The following is a 19,666-nucleotide window of genomic DNA, read 5'->3' as shown; positions in this document are numbered from 1 at the left end:
AGTAAAATGAGCCACAAATTACTTTTCTCCTATGCAAAAAAGAAGTAACAGAGGCGCCAAAGTAGGGTAAAATATATTAAAAACCGTCTAAAGGGAAGGAAATGGGTGGATTCACCTCCCTCAAGTATATAAATGACCAAACAGTATAAGCCGTTTAAGGCCAAAACCTTTTAATTTACAACAATTCTCCAAAAAATGCTGCAACGCGTTTCACGGGCCAAGCATCCCGCTTCATCAGGCAATTGTCCAAGGAGAACTCTATAAAAAAACAAACATAAAAAACTAGACTAAGAGGTGCTAGGAATAGATCAATATCACAGCCAGTCATTTACAAATAAATCAGTTATTTTACAAGTCAATCCCCATTTGTGCAACAGTAGGTAATCAAATGTCCATCATGCCTTATTAGATAATAGAAGCCATTGTAACTCCAATGTGTATGATATAAACTGTAAGAAAACTCTTTTACCTGAATGTAAATATCCCTATATGTCACTTCAATCAAAGACTGGTTCTGTAGCTTTAATACATAAATAACCCAAAAACCTCTGGGGATAGGTAATGAATCTTAAATGATCTCACATAAAAATGTGCATGGCAGCACCCATAAAGCCAAACTGTAACTTACCAATAGTAGATCTATCTCTCTGCTAGAGCGCCTCTGTGAGGGGCTGCGGCGTCCAGCAGGCTTAATATAATATTACGTGGGCGCCAAAACCCGGCCGCCCAGATGTTAGAACCGGAAGTCACGTTACGTCAGGGTAGCGCTATGCGACGAGAAGTACGCATGACGCTTGGTGAGTACTAGTTTGGGTAGCGTGATGCGACGATAATGACGCATCCATGTGTTGGAAACAACAGGGCGGAGGCAGAAATGAGGTCGGTGACGCATGACGCTTGGTGAGTACTAGTTCGGGTAGCGTGATGCGACGATAATGACGCATCCATGTGTTGGAAACAACAGGGCGGAGGCAGAAATGAGGTCGCCACAATGTTAATTGGTATAGATGTGTGGCGCATGCCTGAAGGGGAAAATGCAGACTCGTCTGCCATATTGGTAATGGGAATTTATCCCTGACACCTGTTAGGGGATCGCTAAAGGAATATATAACAGAATAAATAAACAACAAGGGCTGTACCCAGGGTAAATATATATATATATATATATATATATATATATATATATATATATATATATATATATATATACATATATATATACAGGGTCTTCTCAAAAAATTAGCATATTGTGATAAAGTTCATTATTTTCTGTAATGTACTGATAAACATTAGACTTCCATATATTTTAGATTCAAATACACACAACTGAAGTAGTTCAAGCCTTTTATTGTTTTAATATTGATGATTTTGGCATACAGCTCATGAAAACCCAAATTTCCTATCTCAAAAAATTAGCATATTTGATCCAACCAATAAAAGAAAAGGGATTTTAAAACAAAAAAAAGTCAACCTTCAAATAATTATGTTCAGTTATGCACTCAATACTTGGTCGGGAATCCTTTTGCAGAACTGACTGCTTCAATGCGGCGTGGCATGGAGGCAATCAGCCTGTGGCACTGCTCAGGTGTTATGGAAGCCCAGGATGCTTCGATAGCGGCCTTAAGCTCATCCAGAGTGTTGGGTCTTGCGTCTCTCAACTTTCTCTTCACAATATCCCACAGATTCTCTATGGGGTTCAGGTCAGGAGAGTTGGCAGGCCAATTGAGCACAGTAATACCATGGTCAGTAAACCATTTACCAGTGGTTTTGGGACTGTGAGCAGGTGCCCGGTCGTGCTGAAAAATGAAATCTTCATCTCCATAAAGCTTTTCAGCAGATGGAAGCATGAACCCACTTTTGAACCAGAAACAGCGGCAGAAGTGAGTGACCTGGGCTACAGAGAAGCAGCACTGGACTGTTGCTCAGTGGTCCAAAGTACTTTTTTCAGATGAAAGCAACTTTTACATGTAATTCAGAAATCAAGGTGCCAGAGTCTGGAGGAAGACTGGTTAGAGGAAAATGCCAAAATGCCTGAAGTCCAGTGTCAAGTACCCACAGTCAGTGATGGTCTGGGGTGCCATGTCAGCTGCTGGTGTTGATCCACTGTGTTTTATCAAGGGCAGGGTCAATGCAGCTAGTTATCAGGAGATTTTGGAGCACTTCATGCTTCCATCTGCTGAAAAGCTTTATGGAGATGAAGATTACATTTTTCAGCACGACCTGGCACCTGCTCACAGTGCCAAAACCACTGGTAAATGGTTTACTGACCATGGTATTACTGTACTCAATTGACCTGCCAACTCTCCTGACCTGAACCCCATAGAGAATCTGTGGGATATTGTGAAGAGAAAGTTGAGAGACGCAAGACCCAACACTCTGGATGAGCTTAAGGCCGCTATCGAAGCATCCTGGGCCTCCATAACACCTGAGCAGTGCCACAGGCTGATTGTCTCCATGCCACGCCGCATTGAAGCAGTCATTTCTGCAAAAGGATTCCCGACCAAGTATTGAGTGCATAACTGAACATAATTATTTGAAGGTTGACTTTTTTTTGTTTTAAAAACTCTTTTCTTTTATTAGTCGGATGAAATATGCTAATTTTTTGAGATAGGAAATTTGGGTTTTCATGAGCTGTATGCCAAAATCATCAATATTAAAACAATAAAAGGCTTGAACTACTTCTGTTGTGTGTATTTGAATCTAAAATATATGAAAGTCTAATGTTTATGAGTACATTACAGAAAATAATGAACTTTATCACAATATGCTAATTTTTTGAGAAGACCCTGTATATATATATATATATATATATATATACATATATATACATATCCTTAATCATTGACTGATCTTGGTTGTATGGAGATAGATGTCTTTTTCCGAAAAAATAACCTTTTCTCTCCTCTGCTTGATTTTTAAACACAGGAATTATGATCAACAATAATCTTTTTCACCACTAGAGGGTAGTATCATTATATACAATCGACGGAGTTTTATACTATATATTTTTTAGCTTTTATACCCAAGGGGGATAGCCTCCATATCGAGAAACAATATATTTTTACCCTGGGTACAGCCCTTGTTGTTTATTTATTCTTTTATATATTCCTTTAGCGATCCCCTAACAGGTGTCAGGGATACATTCCCATTACCAATATGGCGAACGAGTCCGCATTTTCCCCTTCAGGCATGCGCCACACATCTATACCAATTAACATTGTAGCGACCTCATTTCCGCCTCCGCCCTGTTGTTTCCAACACATGGATGCGTCATTATCGTCGCATCACGCTACCCGAACTAGTACTCACCAAGCGTCATGCGTCACCGACCTCATTTCTGCCTCCGCCCTGTTGTTTCCAACACATGGATGCGTCATTATCGTCGCATCACGCTACCCGAACTAGTACTCACCAAGCGTCATGCGTACTTCTCGTCGCATAGCGCTATCCTGACGTAACGTGACTTCCGGTTCTAACATCTGGGCGGCCGGGTTTTGGTGCCCACGTAATATTATATTAAGCCTGCTGGACGCCGCAGCCCCTCACAGAGGCGCTCTAGCAGAGAGATATATCTACTATTGGTAAGTTACAGTTTGGCTTTATGGGTGCCGCCATGCACATTTTTATGTGAGATCATTTAAGATTCATTACCTATCCCCAGAGGTTTTTGGGTTATTTATGTATTAAAGCTACAGAACCAGTCTTTGATTGAAGTGACATAAAGGGATATTTACATTCAGGTAAAAGAGTTTTCTTACAGTTTATATCATACACATTGGAGTTACAATGGCTTCTATTATCTAATAAGGCATGATGGACATTTGATTACCTACTGTTGCACAAATGGGGATTGACTTGTAAAATAACTGATTTATTTGTAAATGACTGGCTGTGATATTGATCTATTCCTAGCACCTCTTAGTCTTGTTTTTTATGTTTGTTTTTTTATAGAGTTCTCCTTGTACAATTGCCTGATGAAGCGGGATGCTTGGCCCGTGAAACGCGTTGCAGCATTTTTTGGAGAATTGTTGTAAATTAAAAGGTTTTGGCCTTAAACGGCTTATACTGTTTGGTCATTTATATACTTGAGGGAGGTGAATCCACCCATTTCCTTCCCTTTAGACGGTTCTTAATATATTTTAACCTACTTTGGCGCCTCTGTTACTTCTTTTTTGCATTATCTTAGTCCACCCTTGGTGGAGGGGTGTATCCCCGTTCCTTCCTATCTACAGAGAGCTACTTTTTAACCTGAGTGGGGTCAGGTGATAATTCTCCCCACCAGTTTTTTCAGTGGTCGCCTGTGTGGTGACCCAGACTTGTGAGTATATTTTCATTATCCTCAAACTTATCCAAAATCTGCAGTAATTACTACACCAGATTGGGCTCTCGGTTTCTTGTTTTTTGTCTTTCTACTTTTCTCCTATGTTGCTGTCACTTACAGTAGGTAGTAGAAATCTGACAGAAGTGACAGGTTTTGGACTAGTCCATCTCTTCATAGGGGATTCTCAGCAAGGCTTTTATTCTTCATAAAGATATTTCCTAAAAAGAATTTAAACAATGATGCCGGCCAGCTTCCCTGCTCGCTGCACAGTTTTTTGGCAGTTGGACAGAGCAACTGCCATTCACTAAGTGCTTTTGAAAAATACATAAATCCCGGAGAATCCCCCATGAAGAGATGGACTAGTCCAAAACGTGTCACTTCTGTCAGATTTCTACTATCTACTGTAAGTGACAGCAACATAGGAGAAAAGTAATGTATGGCTCATTTTACTCTGGAAAAAAGCATACTTCTTATTTTGTATATGTTTGCACCTATTTTAAATTTTACAATTTTTGTCCATAGTGCCCCTTTATGAAAATTAGAGACACTTTCCTCACTAACTACCAACTATCGCCACTTTGTGGTGACATCTGTCCTCCCTGTTTCCAGGGGCCTATTCAGGGACTGTGATCAGGTGGTCACCAGCACCAAAGTCTTACAACCCCTGTGAAAAAGAACCTAGGTGGCGACTTAGACTACACCTGGAAGAAGCTGCCCCAACACCAGTGAAAGTGACAACGGATTACTAGGAAATGTGGCATTTTCCTTATACATTGGAAATGAACTGCAACATACTTATAGATAGAACAAATGCTGACATATTATTTTTCTTTTTAAACAATACACATTGCCTGACTGTCCTGCTGATCCACTGCCTCTATTAGCCATGGACCCTAAACAAGCAGGTAGATCAGATGTTTCTGACTAAAATCTGACAACAAGATTAGCTGCATGCTTGTTTCAGGTGTGTGATTTAGACTCTACCAACCAGAAAGATTAGCAGGACTACCAGGCAACTGAACAGGAACATGATTATGGCGGCTTTCATTTGTCTGTAACCTCAGTTTCCTTTTAACAGGGCTTCATGTTTATTAACTTTGGTATGAGCTTGGCAAAACCTTGGAAACTAGGTGACTTACAGCTGTGTAACTGCAAAGTTTTGTTTACTAGTTTACTCGAGGGGACCCGGCATTAAAACTAGTAGGATGCTTCTTGCTCGCGGTAAGCTGGTCATGTCCACTACTTTATAAGAAATGGGGAACCCAGGGAGAAACACTAAAATTGAAATGGCACACCAGGAACCATGCACACGGCATTTGACCTCCGGGCTTTGGGCAGGACACTTGCTTCGGCAACCGCCTCCACTCGTATAACTTCATTAAACATATTCGGTTGGTGGTGTGGATAGTGTTTAATGTTGGGTCCCCTATTCCTTACAAACTAGACTAGGGCCAAGTTTTGTATATATAAGACCTTCTCAAACCGTTATGAACCACCTCCAAAGGGGTACAAATGAGGGACATACTTGTTGTTAGTTTTATATTTTATACAACAAATCTGTAAATGAACTGGATTACTCATAAAGGACAACTGTAGTGAGAGGCTGCCATATTTATTTTCTTTTTAAGTAATACCAGTTGTCTGGTTATCCTGCTGATCCCTCTGCTTCTAATACTTTTAGCCATATACCCTTAACAAGCATGCAGCAGAATGGGTATTTCTGACATTGTCAGATGTGACAAGATTAGCTGCATGCTTGTTTCTCGTGTTAGGTTAGGTTTCCATTCATGCAAAAATGGGCCGATTCCCCGGTCACAAATTCGGTTGGAATTTGGCAGCCTATAAAAGGCTATGCAGAGCATCCGAATTCGTGGACAGGGAAAAATGTGAGGCCCTGCAGCATAATGATCGCACCACCTGTCCAAATCCCATAGCCGCGCATAGCACGGCTAGAGGGATTCGGCTGCGAGGCAAGTCACAGCTGTGCCGGCATCGCGTCTCGCAAGATGCATGCCGCGCACAGTGGAAACGAGTCCTAATTATTCAGACATTACTTAAGCCTAATAGATCAGCAGGGCTGCCAGGAAACTGGTATTGTTTAAAAGGAAATATATGTGGCAGCCTCCACATACCTCTCACTACAATTGTCCTTTAAAGAAATCTAGAATACTCTATGCATAAAAAAATGAAAATGTTAAATGGGAAAATATATTAAAACCTTACTTGTATAGGATTTTCTGGTGTAAGAATACACTTCAGCGCTTTCTGAATAAAAAAATAAATAAAATAAACAAGTATTACATAATTTTTATGAAGTTCATAATAATAATGAAATGTCAAGCCTGCTGCTCTCAGGAGTGCATCTATGGGACAGGTGCCACCCGCAAAACGCTAGCGGTTTTTGAAACTCTTTTTCTTATTTTTATGAAGCGTTTCACCTAGCGTTTTGCGTTTTTTTTGGGTAGCGTTTTTGGTGAGTAGATTTCATATATTGTTACAGTAAAGCTGCTACTGAACAGCTTCTGTAACAAAAACGCCTGCAAAACCGCTCCGAACTGGCGTTTTTCAGAGCGGTTTGCGTTTTTCCTATACTTAACATTGGAGGCAGAAACGCCTCCGCAATCCAAAAAATGCCTCAGCCAGGGAATATGCGTTTCAGCAAAACGCCTCCCGCTCTGGTGTGAACTACCCCATTGAAATACATTACCCTAGCGTATCCACAGCCGCAAGCGGCTGTAAAAACGCAAGAAGACCCGCTCGGTGTGTACCAGCCCTCATAGTGTATTTTTAGTGCACTACAATTTTATAATACCCACAGTCAGATGGACGACACACTATGCTGCCCCCCATTGGCTATCTTAAGAATGAATGTCCTGGTATGTGCTGCTAATTACTTATACTGTATTATGGACATTTCTGAGGCTATATACGTTAAGTAAAGTTGCCATGATTTTAAAGGGAGTGTAATTGAAATGTACCATGAGTTTGAAAATGTATAACTGGATGCAATTTAAAGTAGAAAAAAAAATATTTATTTTTTATTTATTTATTAATTAAAAAAAAAAAGAATCCATGTTATTTGACAGTCAATCCAATTTACATTTGTTTTACATTTATTATTTCCTAGATTTAGGGCTCAAACACACTATAAGCGCTTTTCTGAGCGCATTTTGGCCATCAGCTTTCTGAAAGCTTTTTAAAAAGCACTCCCATTGACTTACATTAAAATTGTGGTAAGATCACGGTAAAATTGTGATTGTGATGATTTTACCACAATTTTAATGTAAGTCAATGGGAGCATTTAAAAAAAAAAAAAAAAACTCTCAGAAAGCTCTGATGGCCAAAAAAGTGCTCAGAAAAGCGCTTATAGTGTGTCTGAGCCTTAAAATCTAGAAAGCATTTTTTAAAGTGTACTCTTACTACTAAACGTAATACATTAAAATTTGCTGTAGTTGGAAAACATGGGGGGAATGTAAAAACTGCATTGAGCCAGTGTCCATAAAGCGGAACAATTTTTTTTTTTTTTTTTTTTTTTAATTATTATTATTATTATTTTTTCTATTAACACTTCCAAAAATTGATTGTTGCATTAGAGAGTGTGGTGGATGTCAGCAGTGGTTTGGGTTAATAAAAGCAGCTTGTATTCTCATATTTCTGGCATCAATCTGTGAAATCAGTGGTGAATGGATTATACTTGTTAGTAACCCATCTCTCACTTTATTTTTTAAAAAGTGAGATGATGGCCATTATCTTCTCACATTAGTGATTGATTGTCTTTGACCATTCCACCAGCAGCACTGAAGTTTCTTTTTCACAAGACATGGGATATCGGGTAAGAAAGAACTTTAATGGCATGCTACGCCAATTGTGGGAAGATGCCAAGCCTGTTCACCCAAACTGTATGGGGTCATTGGTGCCCAGACATGCCTCCTCCTCATCTTCCCCACCAACAAAGAACCCTAAATAATCATCATGTGCCATACAGTTTAGTCATTGTTGGAGGCTACGCCCTGTGCTTCAGGTGTTTGAGATGCTTACAGTAGATTTATCCAGGCATTCAAAGGATCACTCCTTCCTTTGACAAGAGTGGTGTGATGATCCGCTCAGCTGGCTGCACAGGCAGACAGCTGTTTGTCCATTCCTCTAGTCTGTGGGCTGCAGGTCTCTGGAACAGAGACCTGTCTTTTCATTGCAAGTTTCTGTTCTGTTCTCTTGCTGGGGAATTTGCATACATTCGTTATGCAAATCCCCTACCTGCCTTCTTTGATGACTGGCACTATAAGAGCTTTATGTTTCCCAGAATGCTTCGCTGGTCATTTCCCTTCCATGCTCAGTTCCTGATGGACACTGCTGGAGTGTCAGCCATTGCTATCTAGTATAGTTAATTCCTGGGGGTTGCTTTAGGCTCCCCTTCTAGCCCAGTCAGGTTGTATTATCTGTATTGCCTGTTCTGTCTTGTCTTGCCTGTTTGCCATTGTCCTGTCCCTATGGTGGTTGACAGGAAATGGTTCTGATCTATGTTCTTGGAGTATAGCTGGTGCAGCGGTTGCTACCAGCTATCTCTTCTGTTCTGTCTTCTGGGATCGCGCTAGCTACTTTGTGCTAGCGCTGGGGATCCTTCTGTTCTGTCTCCTGGGATCGCGCTAGCTACTTTGTGCGAGCGCTGGGGATCCTTCTGTTCTGTCTTGTCGGTCGCGATTGCGCTGTCACCAGCGGCGGTTGATAGCGAATCGTTCTGTCTTGCTGAGATCGCACTAGCCGCTAGCGTTAGCGGCTGTGGATCTTTCTGATCTGTGTTCCTGCTTGGATCACACTTGCTCTGGCGGAAGAGCGGTGGATCCTTCCTGCCTAGTTCTTGTTTTTCGTGTGTCTGTCTTGTCCGCTGCGCTTGCTACAGGCTCGGTGAGGTAACCGTTAAGCAAGCGCTCGCGTCCCCTGTTTCATGTTTGTCTGTTTATGGTTAGTTAGGCGTGCTTGTCTCTATTGTGCTTATCACGTGGAGATCGCGCATAACCGCGTGCACTGTTGCGAATGAGTGCGGTGTTCGCGGTTAGCTAGCGTTGTTATTTTCCATATCTCCTTATTGTATTTGCTGTGCCTTTGCTACCCTCGTATTCTATTCTGTTCTGCCTTGTGTCACGTCTCGCGATCGCACCTCTCGCGATCGCGTTCCTATTTCGTATCTGCTGTTGTGTGTGCGCGGTCGCGGAGTGGCGACTGGATTGGCGCACACACATACAACCTATCCCTTTTGCTCAATCTCATTCGCAATCGCCTCTCTTGCGATTGCGTTCTGCGCTTCGTACAATTCCTGTCTGGCACTTGTGGAGGTACAGAGGATTGGTTCCTCTGCACTCCCCAGCGCCATCTGCCGACAGGAATTTCCCTCTACAGGTGCGTAGCACCTTTTGCTGGGTTCCTGCAAATTATACGCTTGTGGAGGATCTCCGCCGTGTCAGCGCACGCGTTGTGCGCTGATCACGGGGAAAGTTCCACAATCGTGACAAGTGGAAGTTGTGAATTTGATTGAGGGTTTTCCTTTTTTTAAAGCAAACTTTGTAACTATGTATGTGGCCGGGTGCTAGCAGTGCTGCTACTGCAGGAGGAAGAGGAGAAAGGGGTAGTCTCCTGACATCACTGTGTGGACTGTGGTGGGGGAAATATTTACACAGCCAGTCTCATATTACGGTACTTTGGTTAGATGCGTGAGCTTTGCTTTTTCTTTAGCTGGGCTGGGTAGTATCTGGAACAATTTCAATTTGTAGTGGGGACCTAGAATGGTGGTCTATCAACAGTCATACGGCTTTTTTTATACTGTGAATATGGGAGACCCTACATGAGCATGACAGCATGCACATATCCACTACCACCTCCTCTAACTCCTAAAGATGGCTTCTCTACCTTTTTAGTCCCGATGCATTATGGAATGGAGAGTTCCCTTATCTCCTTTTCCTCCCCCTCATCCTCCCCTTCCCTCTGTACCGCACTTTTCATAAGGCCACACAATATTTGATAAATAGATGTGTTCCAACCTGACTGCTCCTGAGTCCTGACTTACAACATTTGTGGCCTGCTCCAAAGAGACTTTGCACAGCGTGTGCATCTGCATCCACTGGTCATTGGCAAATAAATCAGCTGTGCAGCTGTTCAAAGTGCTCTGATGGCTCCATGCATCAACCTGAAAAAATAATGCCTAATGGCTACCTTCTGCTCACACACGCAAGCATATGCAGGGTGGAGTTCCACCTTGTCAGTGTCACATATGAGTCTGTGGGGTGGCAGGCTCTGTTGCTGCTGAATTTTGGTATCAGGGTGTCGGGGGGCACATTTTTTATGTTTTTAATGGATATATGATGGATTAATAATAAAGATTTTGTATATTTTTTTTCTAAAAAACTTGTATTTTGGATGTTGTTCAGTCGGGTCATACTCACTTCCATACTAATCTCACTGTGTTTTGTTGAATTTTGGTAAGTGTGGCTGAAACAGTAGGGGAATGATCCATGGAAATGGCTGCATATTATGCAAGCCGGTCTGAGCAATTGCTCCAAAATAGGAACTGCCCTTCAATCTGGCTGCCTGATTCACTGCGAAATTGAGTTTGTAGATCTTGCTAGCTCAATCCCTATTTACTGATGCATCAGCACCACAGCCAGAAGAGAATCATTTTATTTTCTTTTTTAGGAGACCAAGATTTCAGGTTCTGCAATCACACATCTAGACCGGTCATATTCAAACAGCCTTTGAGAGTTTTAATCAGTTATTTTATTGAATGTAGTTTCTGAAATCACCATTTTGGAATATTTACAGTATAGATTAGTTTTGAAATCCTGAATGGCAGGAAATAAATTCTGTTATTACTTTTATGTATCTGCCTCTTTTAAGCACTTAGTGCAAAATGGACATTTATAAACATACTATTTGTGCACCTACAGTATTAGTGCAAATATGATGTTTCATAAAACTCATTCTGCCGAAGTGCACATACATCACAGTAGCACACATGTGTACATGCGCACACCAATTTTATCCCCTTTAAGGGATGTCATCAAGTGGTTAAAGTGGATCTGAGATGAACTTTTACTCATTGCATAATTGTGTTCGTTTCATATAGTTTATAGGGCATTCCTCAAGCCAAATACTTTTTTTGTTTTGTTTTAATGCTCTAATTCCCTATAAACTAAACCAGCCTCGCCCACAGCTTTTCACGGTGCCTGGGCACTGTAGCAAGGACTTATTGGAGCTCAGACTGGGCAGGAAGAGGAGGAGGTGTTACTAGCCAGAAATTTCTCGAGGCAGAGAGGAGGGAGGAGGAGGAAAGGGCACTGAATTTACACACAGGCAAGCTGATCGCATCTCCAGCCCTCAGCCTGTGACGATGTGACAAACAGAACATGGCTGATCTGATTGTATCACCAGAATAAATAATCAGAAAGGCCTAGTGCACACCGGAGCGTTTCCGCTGCGGTTTGCGATCTGCTTGCGGGTGCGGATCCGCTAGGGTAATGTATTTCAATGGGCTGGTGCACACCAGAGCGGGAGGCGTTTTGCAGAAACGCATACTCCCGGGCTGCTGCAGATTTTGGATTGCGGATGCGTTTCTGCCTCAATGTTAAGTATAGGAAAAACGCAAACCGCTATGAAAAACGGCACTTCAGAGCGGTTTGCCAGGCGTTTTTTGTTACAGTAGCTGTTTTTAACAGCTTTACTGTAACAATACATGAAATCTACTATACCAAAACCGCTACACAAAACCGCAAAACGCTAGCTGAAATGCTGCAGAAAAATAAGAAAAAGCGTTTCAAAATCTGCTAGCATTTTGCGGATCTGCTAGCGGTTTTTGGTGTGCACTAGGCCAAACTGTTGAAGTTGTTTGCAGCTAGATATGCTGTGTAAACTACCTAAACTTTAGATAAGCTATATAGTTACTTGTTATAGTTAGTTTTTCTTATCGAATCCATTTGAAAGATGATGTTTAGGATTTCATACACGAAATCAAAAACAGTAAAGTTTTTTATCCCTCTGCCTTTTTTTTTTTTTTTAAAATAGATAGGCTTTGATGTCTTATCAAATACATAATTTTTACTTGTCTGTATGCTGCAGATAAAGGTCAAACATTGTGGAGAGACGACATTTCGTCACTTGCAGCTAATGGAGGATTTGGACGCCCCATAGGCACTTATGCAAATATCGGCTATTTGGTGCCCAAATCAGAAATTTACACAACTCGTCTAGCCAATTTTTTATTGTTTTTGAAAATTAGAACGTTATTGAATTTTTTTTGTTTTTTTTGTGTTTACATTTTTTTTATTTTCTGAAAATTGTTTTGAAATGTATCATTTCAAAAATTATCAGGTTAAGAAGTGGGGTTTTAGGAATAGGCATCAGGAAGTGTGTGTGTGTGTGTGTGTGTGTGTGTGTGTGTGTGTGTGTGTGTGTGTGTGTGTGTGTGTGTGTGTGTGTGTGTGTGTGTGTGTGTGTGTGTGTGTGTGTGTGTGTGTGTGTGTGTGTGTGTGTGTGTGTGTGTGTGTGTGTGTGTGTGTGTGTGTGTGTGTGTGTGTGTGTGTGTGGGTTAGGCTTAGGTGTCAGGAAGGGGGGGGGGTAGACTTAGGTGCTAGGAAGGAGGGTTTTAGGCTTAGCGGTTAGGAAGGTAGGTTTCAAGGTTAGGCAACGAATGGGGGAGGGTATTGTGTGAAAGTAGTGTTAGGTTTAGCTGTAGTGAAATACCAGTTACATGTACTCATGTTTTACTATAGTATCGTCATTATCACTGTAATTATTTTTATTTTTCATTTGCGCCCAATTCACAATGATATATATTGTTTAGACTTATCTGCTTCACCCAGCACCCATTATTTTTTATGCCTCTATTTCATGCAAACCATTTTGCTGCAGCTTAGCTGCTCAAATATATTCATTATGTTATTTTGGTTACAGTTCCTCTTTAAATTGCTGGGATTACTTTATAGGTTACTGAAATGTACTTCTGAATCCTGCCGCTCCACAAATTAATACATTAACGAAATTAACACTTTTAAACACATTTAAAAAATGAAGTTGACTAAATGCATATTTAAAAAAAGTTTACCGAAAGAACAGGTACAAGATCATTTGAAACTGACTGGTTGTTTCCCTGTATAACAGAAAAATAAAGCATTATTATTACAATTGTGTTATTAAAAAAAATGCAAATTTGTCCAAGAGCCCATAGAATTCAATATTTTATAATTACGTGCAAGTCAGGTGTGTTAAACTGAGTTTATAACTAAAGGGACTTTTAGCCTACTGCATGCATAATGGAGTAAATTCGTAAAAAAAAAAAAAATACACATTACTTTCATTTCCCTGCTCTTTTCAAATAAGCCATTAGACCAAATTATTATGCAAATGTATATTTTTCTCTGATTTTCCTGAATAGTTGATGCAAGTGGCAGTTGGCATTATTTTGAGTCACTAGCCATTAGAGTATAATTTGAATGTTACTGAACAAACCTGCTTATGATAACGGTATATTTATAAAAAAATAAAAAACTAAAAATGCACGGTTACAAATTATTACGCACAAACGAGTTTCAAAACATTTTATAGGTCAAACTGAAAATGGACATTTGTTACATTTGCAGCACTAAGAGGTCATAGAGCTGCTGTTTGGATATAAACTGCCTCCCATCCTCATAGAATGTTTACTTAAGAATGCTCCAAAAGTTTTCAGGGGAGGATGGGAGCTGTACCATGAGTGTCTCTCCTTTTATGCTGATAGCAGCCATTGATGTAGAGGTATTTCTTGCAGCATGAGATTGTGCATGGTATGAAAATGTTTTTGTCACAGAAAGCATGGTTATTCTTTTTGTACCATGGAAGAAAGTGGTCAGTCAGAAGCTCCACATACTTTTCAGAGGTCATTTACACACCTTCAGGGACCCTAAAGGGACCAACCAGCTCCCTCCCAATGATTCCGGCCCAAACCATGACTCTGCCACCCTCTTGCTCACATTGCAGCCTTGATGGGGCCTGGTGACTATCCACCACTCCATCCTTTTGGAGCATCCAGGGTTGCTTTGACCTGCACAGATAGCCATGAGGCTACGGTGGGGAATTTTCAGGTGTTTTTTGTTATTTTTCTTGATGTTGCACTTCTTGTAAATAGCACTGTTAAACACCGTGCACTTTATGTACCCCTGATTAAGCCAATCCTTTTTTAAAGAGGTGAAACCTGTTGGATTGTGGTGGGGTGATGTGTGTATAGATTATAAGTTGTTAAATCATTCTGGAGAAAAGGTTAGACCATTATATACATAGGAGCCAGTGGGCCATATGCAATTCACTTTTTCACCTGAGTTTTCTCCTAGGTGATATTTTAAAACTTGTCAATAAAATCCGTTTTAAACCACCAGCATGCAAGAAAATACGCAAAATAATTTACATTTACATTTTCATCTACTTTTTAGTACTTTTTCATTTGTAAAATGCTGAAAAGTTATTTTAAAAAAGTTGAAAATGTATCTCCTAGGAGAAAACTCAGGTGAAAAAGTGAATTGCATATGGCCCAATATGTGCTGTTAGTGGTCTATACTGTGAATTCTATTCCCCCTCTCCCAGAAATGAGATATCGACAGAGACAGGCTTTTTATCTATGTATTTATTAAGTTACATTTTAAATTTAACATTTCTAGATGGGTAGAAGTTTGTGTTGATATATATTTATTCAGGTGTGAAATAACACTCAACAGTAAATAAGACTGCTTGAAAAATTGTTGTCATGTAGTTCTGGGCTCACTGCAGCCATTTCTACTCATGAGTATTGGTTTAGAGTGGCCGAATAGGTTTATGCATAACTGCAGTCCTCTGGAGGATCCTGCACCCTGATGCTTGTGGGACTCCAGAGGCACCAGCAGCTTCACCTACCTGTTTGCTGCTTTGTAATGGCATTTTAGCAGCTGCTCTCTTAATCCAATGTATTTATCTAGCAGAAACCTTCCTCATTTTGCCTTTATCTGCACAAACCTGTGTGTGCTGTGAGCCCACTACAAATCGTTTAACAGTATGATGATCATACTTACGTTTTATGAAATATCTGGTTTTTATACCTTGTCCAAGGCATTAAACTATTTCACACGTTTCAGCAGCAGTCTGTAATAGATAGAGATGAGCGGCATGGCGGCTGTCTCCGCGTCTCAGCCGGCGGCCGTCGCCGCGCAGTTACATGGTGGAGTTTTGCCTGGTCCTTCAGTTGCACATAGACTGAGGGCTACGCGTGCGCGCGCCAGGCGACAGGACCTTAATGCGAATAGAAGGGGAGTCAGCTGATCGGCCGGTCAGCTGATTCCAGCAGTGCTCCTGATTGGCTGAGTGACTGGGGCGGCGCTGTGGGGTGCTCTCAGTATATATAGGACCTGCCTGTCAGTAGCTCCTTGTCTGCTGTTGCAAATGCTACGTGTTAGCACTCAGACCTTAGTCAGATCCCAAAGTGTGCTAGAACCAGCAGGAGCTGGGGATCCACATTTAGTCAGATTCTGTTGATAGCTAAAGTACTAATTGAAATGTGTTATTTGTTATGACCGTCTGCTAGCCTTAACTACTCTTCTGCTTACTGATTCTGTGCTACTGCCTATCTGATCCTGTTGCCGACTCAGCCTGAACACTACTCGGATTCAAGCCTTCTGTCTTTGTACCGTATCTGTTCGTTTGTTGCCGAATCTGCTTGTCTGACTCTCCTGCCCTCACCAGTGAGCCTAGTCCCTGGTGAGGAATTCTCTGTACAGCTTAATCACCTGCTCCTCAGGTGACCAGTAGCTGCAGTACAGTCTTAATCACCTGCTCCTCAGGTGACCAGTAGCTGCAGTACAGTCTTAATCACCTGATCCTCAGGTGACTAGTAACTACGGTACTGTCCTCATCACCTGCTCCTCAGGTGATTAGGAGCTGCAGTACAGCCTTGATCTCCTGCCCCTCAGGTGATCACCTGCTGCAGTACAGTCTGAATCACCCGCTCCACGGGTGATCAGTATACGTTGTCTTACTGTGCACCACCCGCTCCTCGGGTGAACTGATTACTAGTTCATCTGCATCTCCAGCTTGCTGGAGTGCTGATCCCTGTGTTCTATAGAGATATCTCCCTCTACCAGCTTCTCTGGGGGAGTTGGTATCTCTATCTGTATTACTGTAGCACCAAACACCTATCTTTACATTTGGTTGTCCTGTGTCTCGCTATACTCGCATTATTGGTGATTCTGCAGATCACCACATAATCAGGTATAGTATCTGTATTATTGGTGATACTGCAAATCACCAATAATCAGAAAATCTGTTCTTGCTGACACCAATCGTTACACAGTCATTTTTCTTTTTTCATATTGCTTGAAAATGGTGGTCTTCTTAATAAGGTGGAACACCCTTGTTAGTAGTCTTTCTTTTTAATTGTCCTCACCTGGCAAACTAGTTATCAGAGGTGTCTGAGATTGATTTCAGAGATCAAAAGAGCCCTGAGACCAATCGTTACAGAACAGCAGACCAAACATTATGGACGCACTGCGTAGTCAGGTTGAAGTCCTGACCACTGGGGTAAACAATCTTACCGGGGTGATCAATACCCAACAGACTCAGATCACTCAACTGTCTGGGACAGTACAGGTACTTCAAACGGCTATTGATACAGTGCGATCCCCTTCAGTCACGGACCTTCGTATGTCCGTACCCGAAAAGTTTTCTGGGCATAGATCTGACTTTCAGAATTTCAGAAACCATGTGCTATCCTATTTTGAGTTGAGACCCAATCTGTCAGGATCTGAGAACCAGAGGGTAACCTTTATAAAGACCCTTTTGTCAGGAGATTCACAAACATGGGCATATAGTCTTCACACAGGGCATGAAGCATTATCCTGAGTTCAGGAGTTTTTTAAGGCCATGGCCGTTATATACGATGATCCGGATATTGCTATCACGGCTGAGAGGAAACTAAAGACTCTCAGGCAGGGTCGTAATCCAGTGGAGGTTTATGCCGCAGAATTTAGGAGGTGGGCTGTATCAGCTAGATGGGGAACGTATGCTTTATTAGACTGTTTCCTGTCAGGACTATCCGATGCAGTTTCTGATTTGATGTTAGGTCATCCTGAGCCTAAATCTCTAGACGAAGCAATTTCATTGGCGGTGCGGGTTGATCGCCGCCTTCGCTTTCAAAAACAAACCCGTGGCAGAAATGCTTTAAGATCTGTTTCCTACGCCTCTTCTCCACCCTCGTCACCTCAGGACGAACCGATGCAGATCGGTCAGTCTAGGTTAACACAAGTGGAGAAGAATCGCAGAAGGTCAGAAAGACTCTGTCTATACTGTGCTGAGGAGGGTCACATTGTCCAGAATTGCCCTAAAAAGTCGGGAAACGCTGCCGCCTAGGTGTAGTCAGAGGTAATACCCTAGGCGAGTGTGTTTACCTCTAGATAATAACCGCTTACACCTGCTTACACCTCCCTTGCTCCATTACCTGGGAGGGTCAGGCCATGGCCACAGAAGCATTCGTGGACTCAGGCTATGCAGCTAATTTTATAGATTTATGACTTTTTCAAAAAATTGGGGATTCCCTTACTTCCTTTAGACCTTCACACGATCACAGCGGTAGATGACTCTCCGTTACATTGTAGACAGCCTCTCTCCCAGACCCCCTTATTGTTGTGTAATATAGGGGTTCTACATAAGGAGAAACTACAGTTCTTTGTCCTGCAAATGGCAACCTCCACCATAATCCTCGGTATGCCTTGGTTGCAACTACACTCCCCTCAGATCGACTGGGCTTCAGGTCAGCTACAGAGCTGGTCAGCCCATTGTCATCATCATTGTTTGGAGAAAGTTGCTTTTTGTGCCACCAAGGTTCAGGTGAAAGGGGTGCCAGTGCAGTACGCAGAATTTTCTGATGTGTTTTGTCCAAAATCAGCAGAGAAACTCCCGCCACACCGGAGCTTCGACTGTCCCATAGAGTTAAGATCAGGTTGTATGCCCCCTAGAGGCCATCTCTATAATCTGTCGGGGCCAGAGAAGCTGGCTATGCAGGAATACATTAAAGAAAATTTGGCCAAGGGCTTTATCCGTTCTTCCCGGTCACCAGCAGGGGCTGGGTTCTTTTTTGTACAGAAAAAGGACGGTGGGCTTCGACCTTGTATTGACTATTGGGGTTTAAATAAGATCACAGTGAAAAATCGATATCCACTGCCTTTGATTGATGATTTGTTTGCTCAGGTGACTAATGCCAGTATCTTCTCTAAGCTAGACCTACGAGGAACATACAACCTGGTACGCATTAGGGACGGTGATGGATGGAAGACGGCATTCAACACGCCCGATGAGCACTACGAGTATCTGGTCATGACCTTCGGGTTGTGTAATGCTCCTGCCGTCTTCAAGGAGTTGATCGATGAAGTCTTCAGGGAAGTTCTGGGAAAATTTGTGCTAGTGTATCTGGACGATATACTGATTTTCTCACCCAATCTAACAGAACATCACAAACATGTGAAGTTCGTTTTAAGAAAATTGAGGCAGAACTCGTTGTATGCGAAGTTAGAGAAATGCCTTTTTGAAGTCACTAAGGTCCCTTTTTTGGGATATATTATTTCCACTTCAGGTCTCTCCATGGATCCTCAAAAAGTCGCTGCTGTATTGGAGTGGCCTCAACCTGTAGGATTGAAGGCACTCCAAAGATTTCTTGGCTTCGCCAATTACTACAGGAAGTTCATCTAAGGGTTTTCTTCTGTAGTGTCACCCCTCACCAACCTTACCAAGAAGGGGATGACACTTACCATTCGACACAGTAAAGGCACAGTCTGCCTTCGCTACCTTGAAAAAGTTTTTTTGTTCTGCTCCCATTTTGAGACGTGGATGTCACCTTCTTCTTCATTGTTGAGGTGGATGCATCGGAGATTGGGGTTGGGGCTGTGCTGTCTCAACGCTCTGGCCTTCAAGGCAAATTACATCCCTGTGCCTTCTTTTCTCGTAGGTTCTCTCCAGCCGAGGGGAACTATGATATTGGCAATAGGGAGCTCTTGGCCATTAAGTTAGCCTTTGAAGAATGGCGCCATTGGCTGGAAGGGGCAGAACATACAATCATGGTCTATACTGATCATAAAATTTGGAGTACATGGAAGTGGCCAAAAGAATTAGCCCCCGACAGGCTCGCTGGTCTTTGTTATTTTCAAGGTTCAGGTTTGTCATCACGTATACACCGGGAAGTAAGAATGTCAAAGCAGATGCATTATCTAGGTGTTTTGAGCCCGAGACAGTTCAGCCATCAACCCCGAGACCATCTTACCTCAAAGACTGGTGGTGGCAGACACGGAAACCTGGGAAGACTGGGCGGTTACC

At 42.0% G+C, this 19,666-nt stretch overlaps 1 protein-coding gene across 3 annotated transcripts in view; it reads right to left on the bottom strand.

Moving 5' to 3' along the window:
* Positions 1-19,666, bottom strand: part of LOC137561539 (uncharacterized) — a 170,126-nt gene that overhangs the window by 24,755 nt on the left and 125,705 nt on the right. For all 3 annotated transcript variants that reach the window (XM_068272851.1, XM_068272852.1, XM_068272853.1), the window contains 2 exons: positions 13,410-13,454; positions 6,545-6,586 (listed from right to left, as the gene is read on the bottom strand). In XM_068272851.1, coding sequence (XP_068128952.1) covers positions 6,545-6,586; positions 13,410-13,454 — 87 coding nt within the window. The remainder of the gene's footprint in view (positions 1-6,544; positions 6,587-13,409; positions 13,455-19,666) is intronic.

The sequence above is a fragment of the Hyperolius riggenbachi genome, chromosome 3, assembly GCF_040937935.1.
Source record: "Hyperolius riggenbachi isolate aHypRig1 chromosome 3, aHypRig1.pri, whole genome shotgun sequence".
Classification (NCBI taxonomy): domain Eukaryota; kingdom Metazoa; phylum Chordata; class Amphibia; order Anura; family Hyperoliidae; genus Hyperolius; species Hyperolius riggenbachi.
Note: the sequence above shows the minus strand (reverse complement) of the source record. Positions and strands in the feature narration are given on the sequence as shown.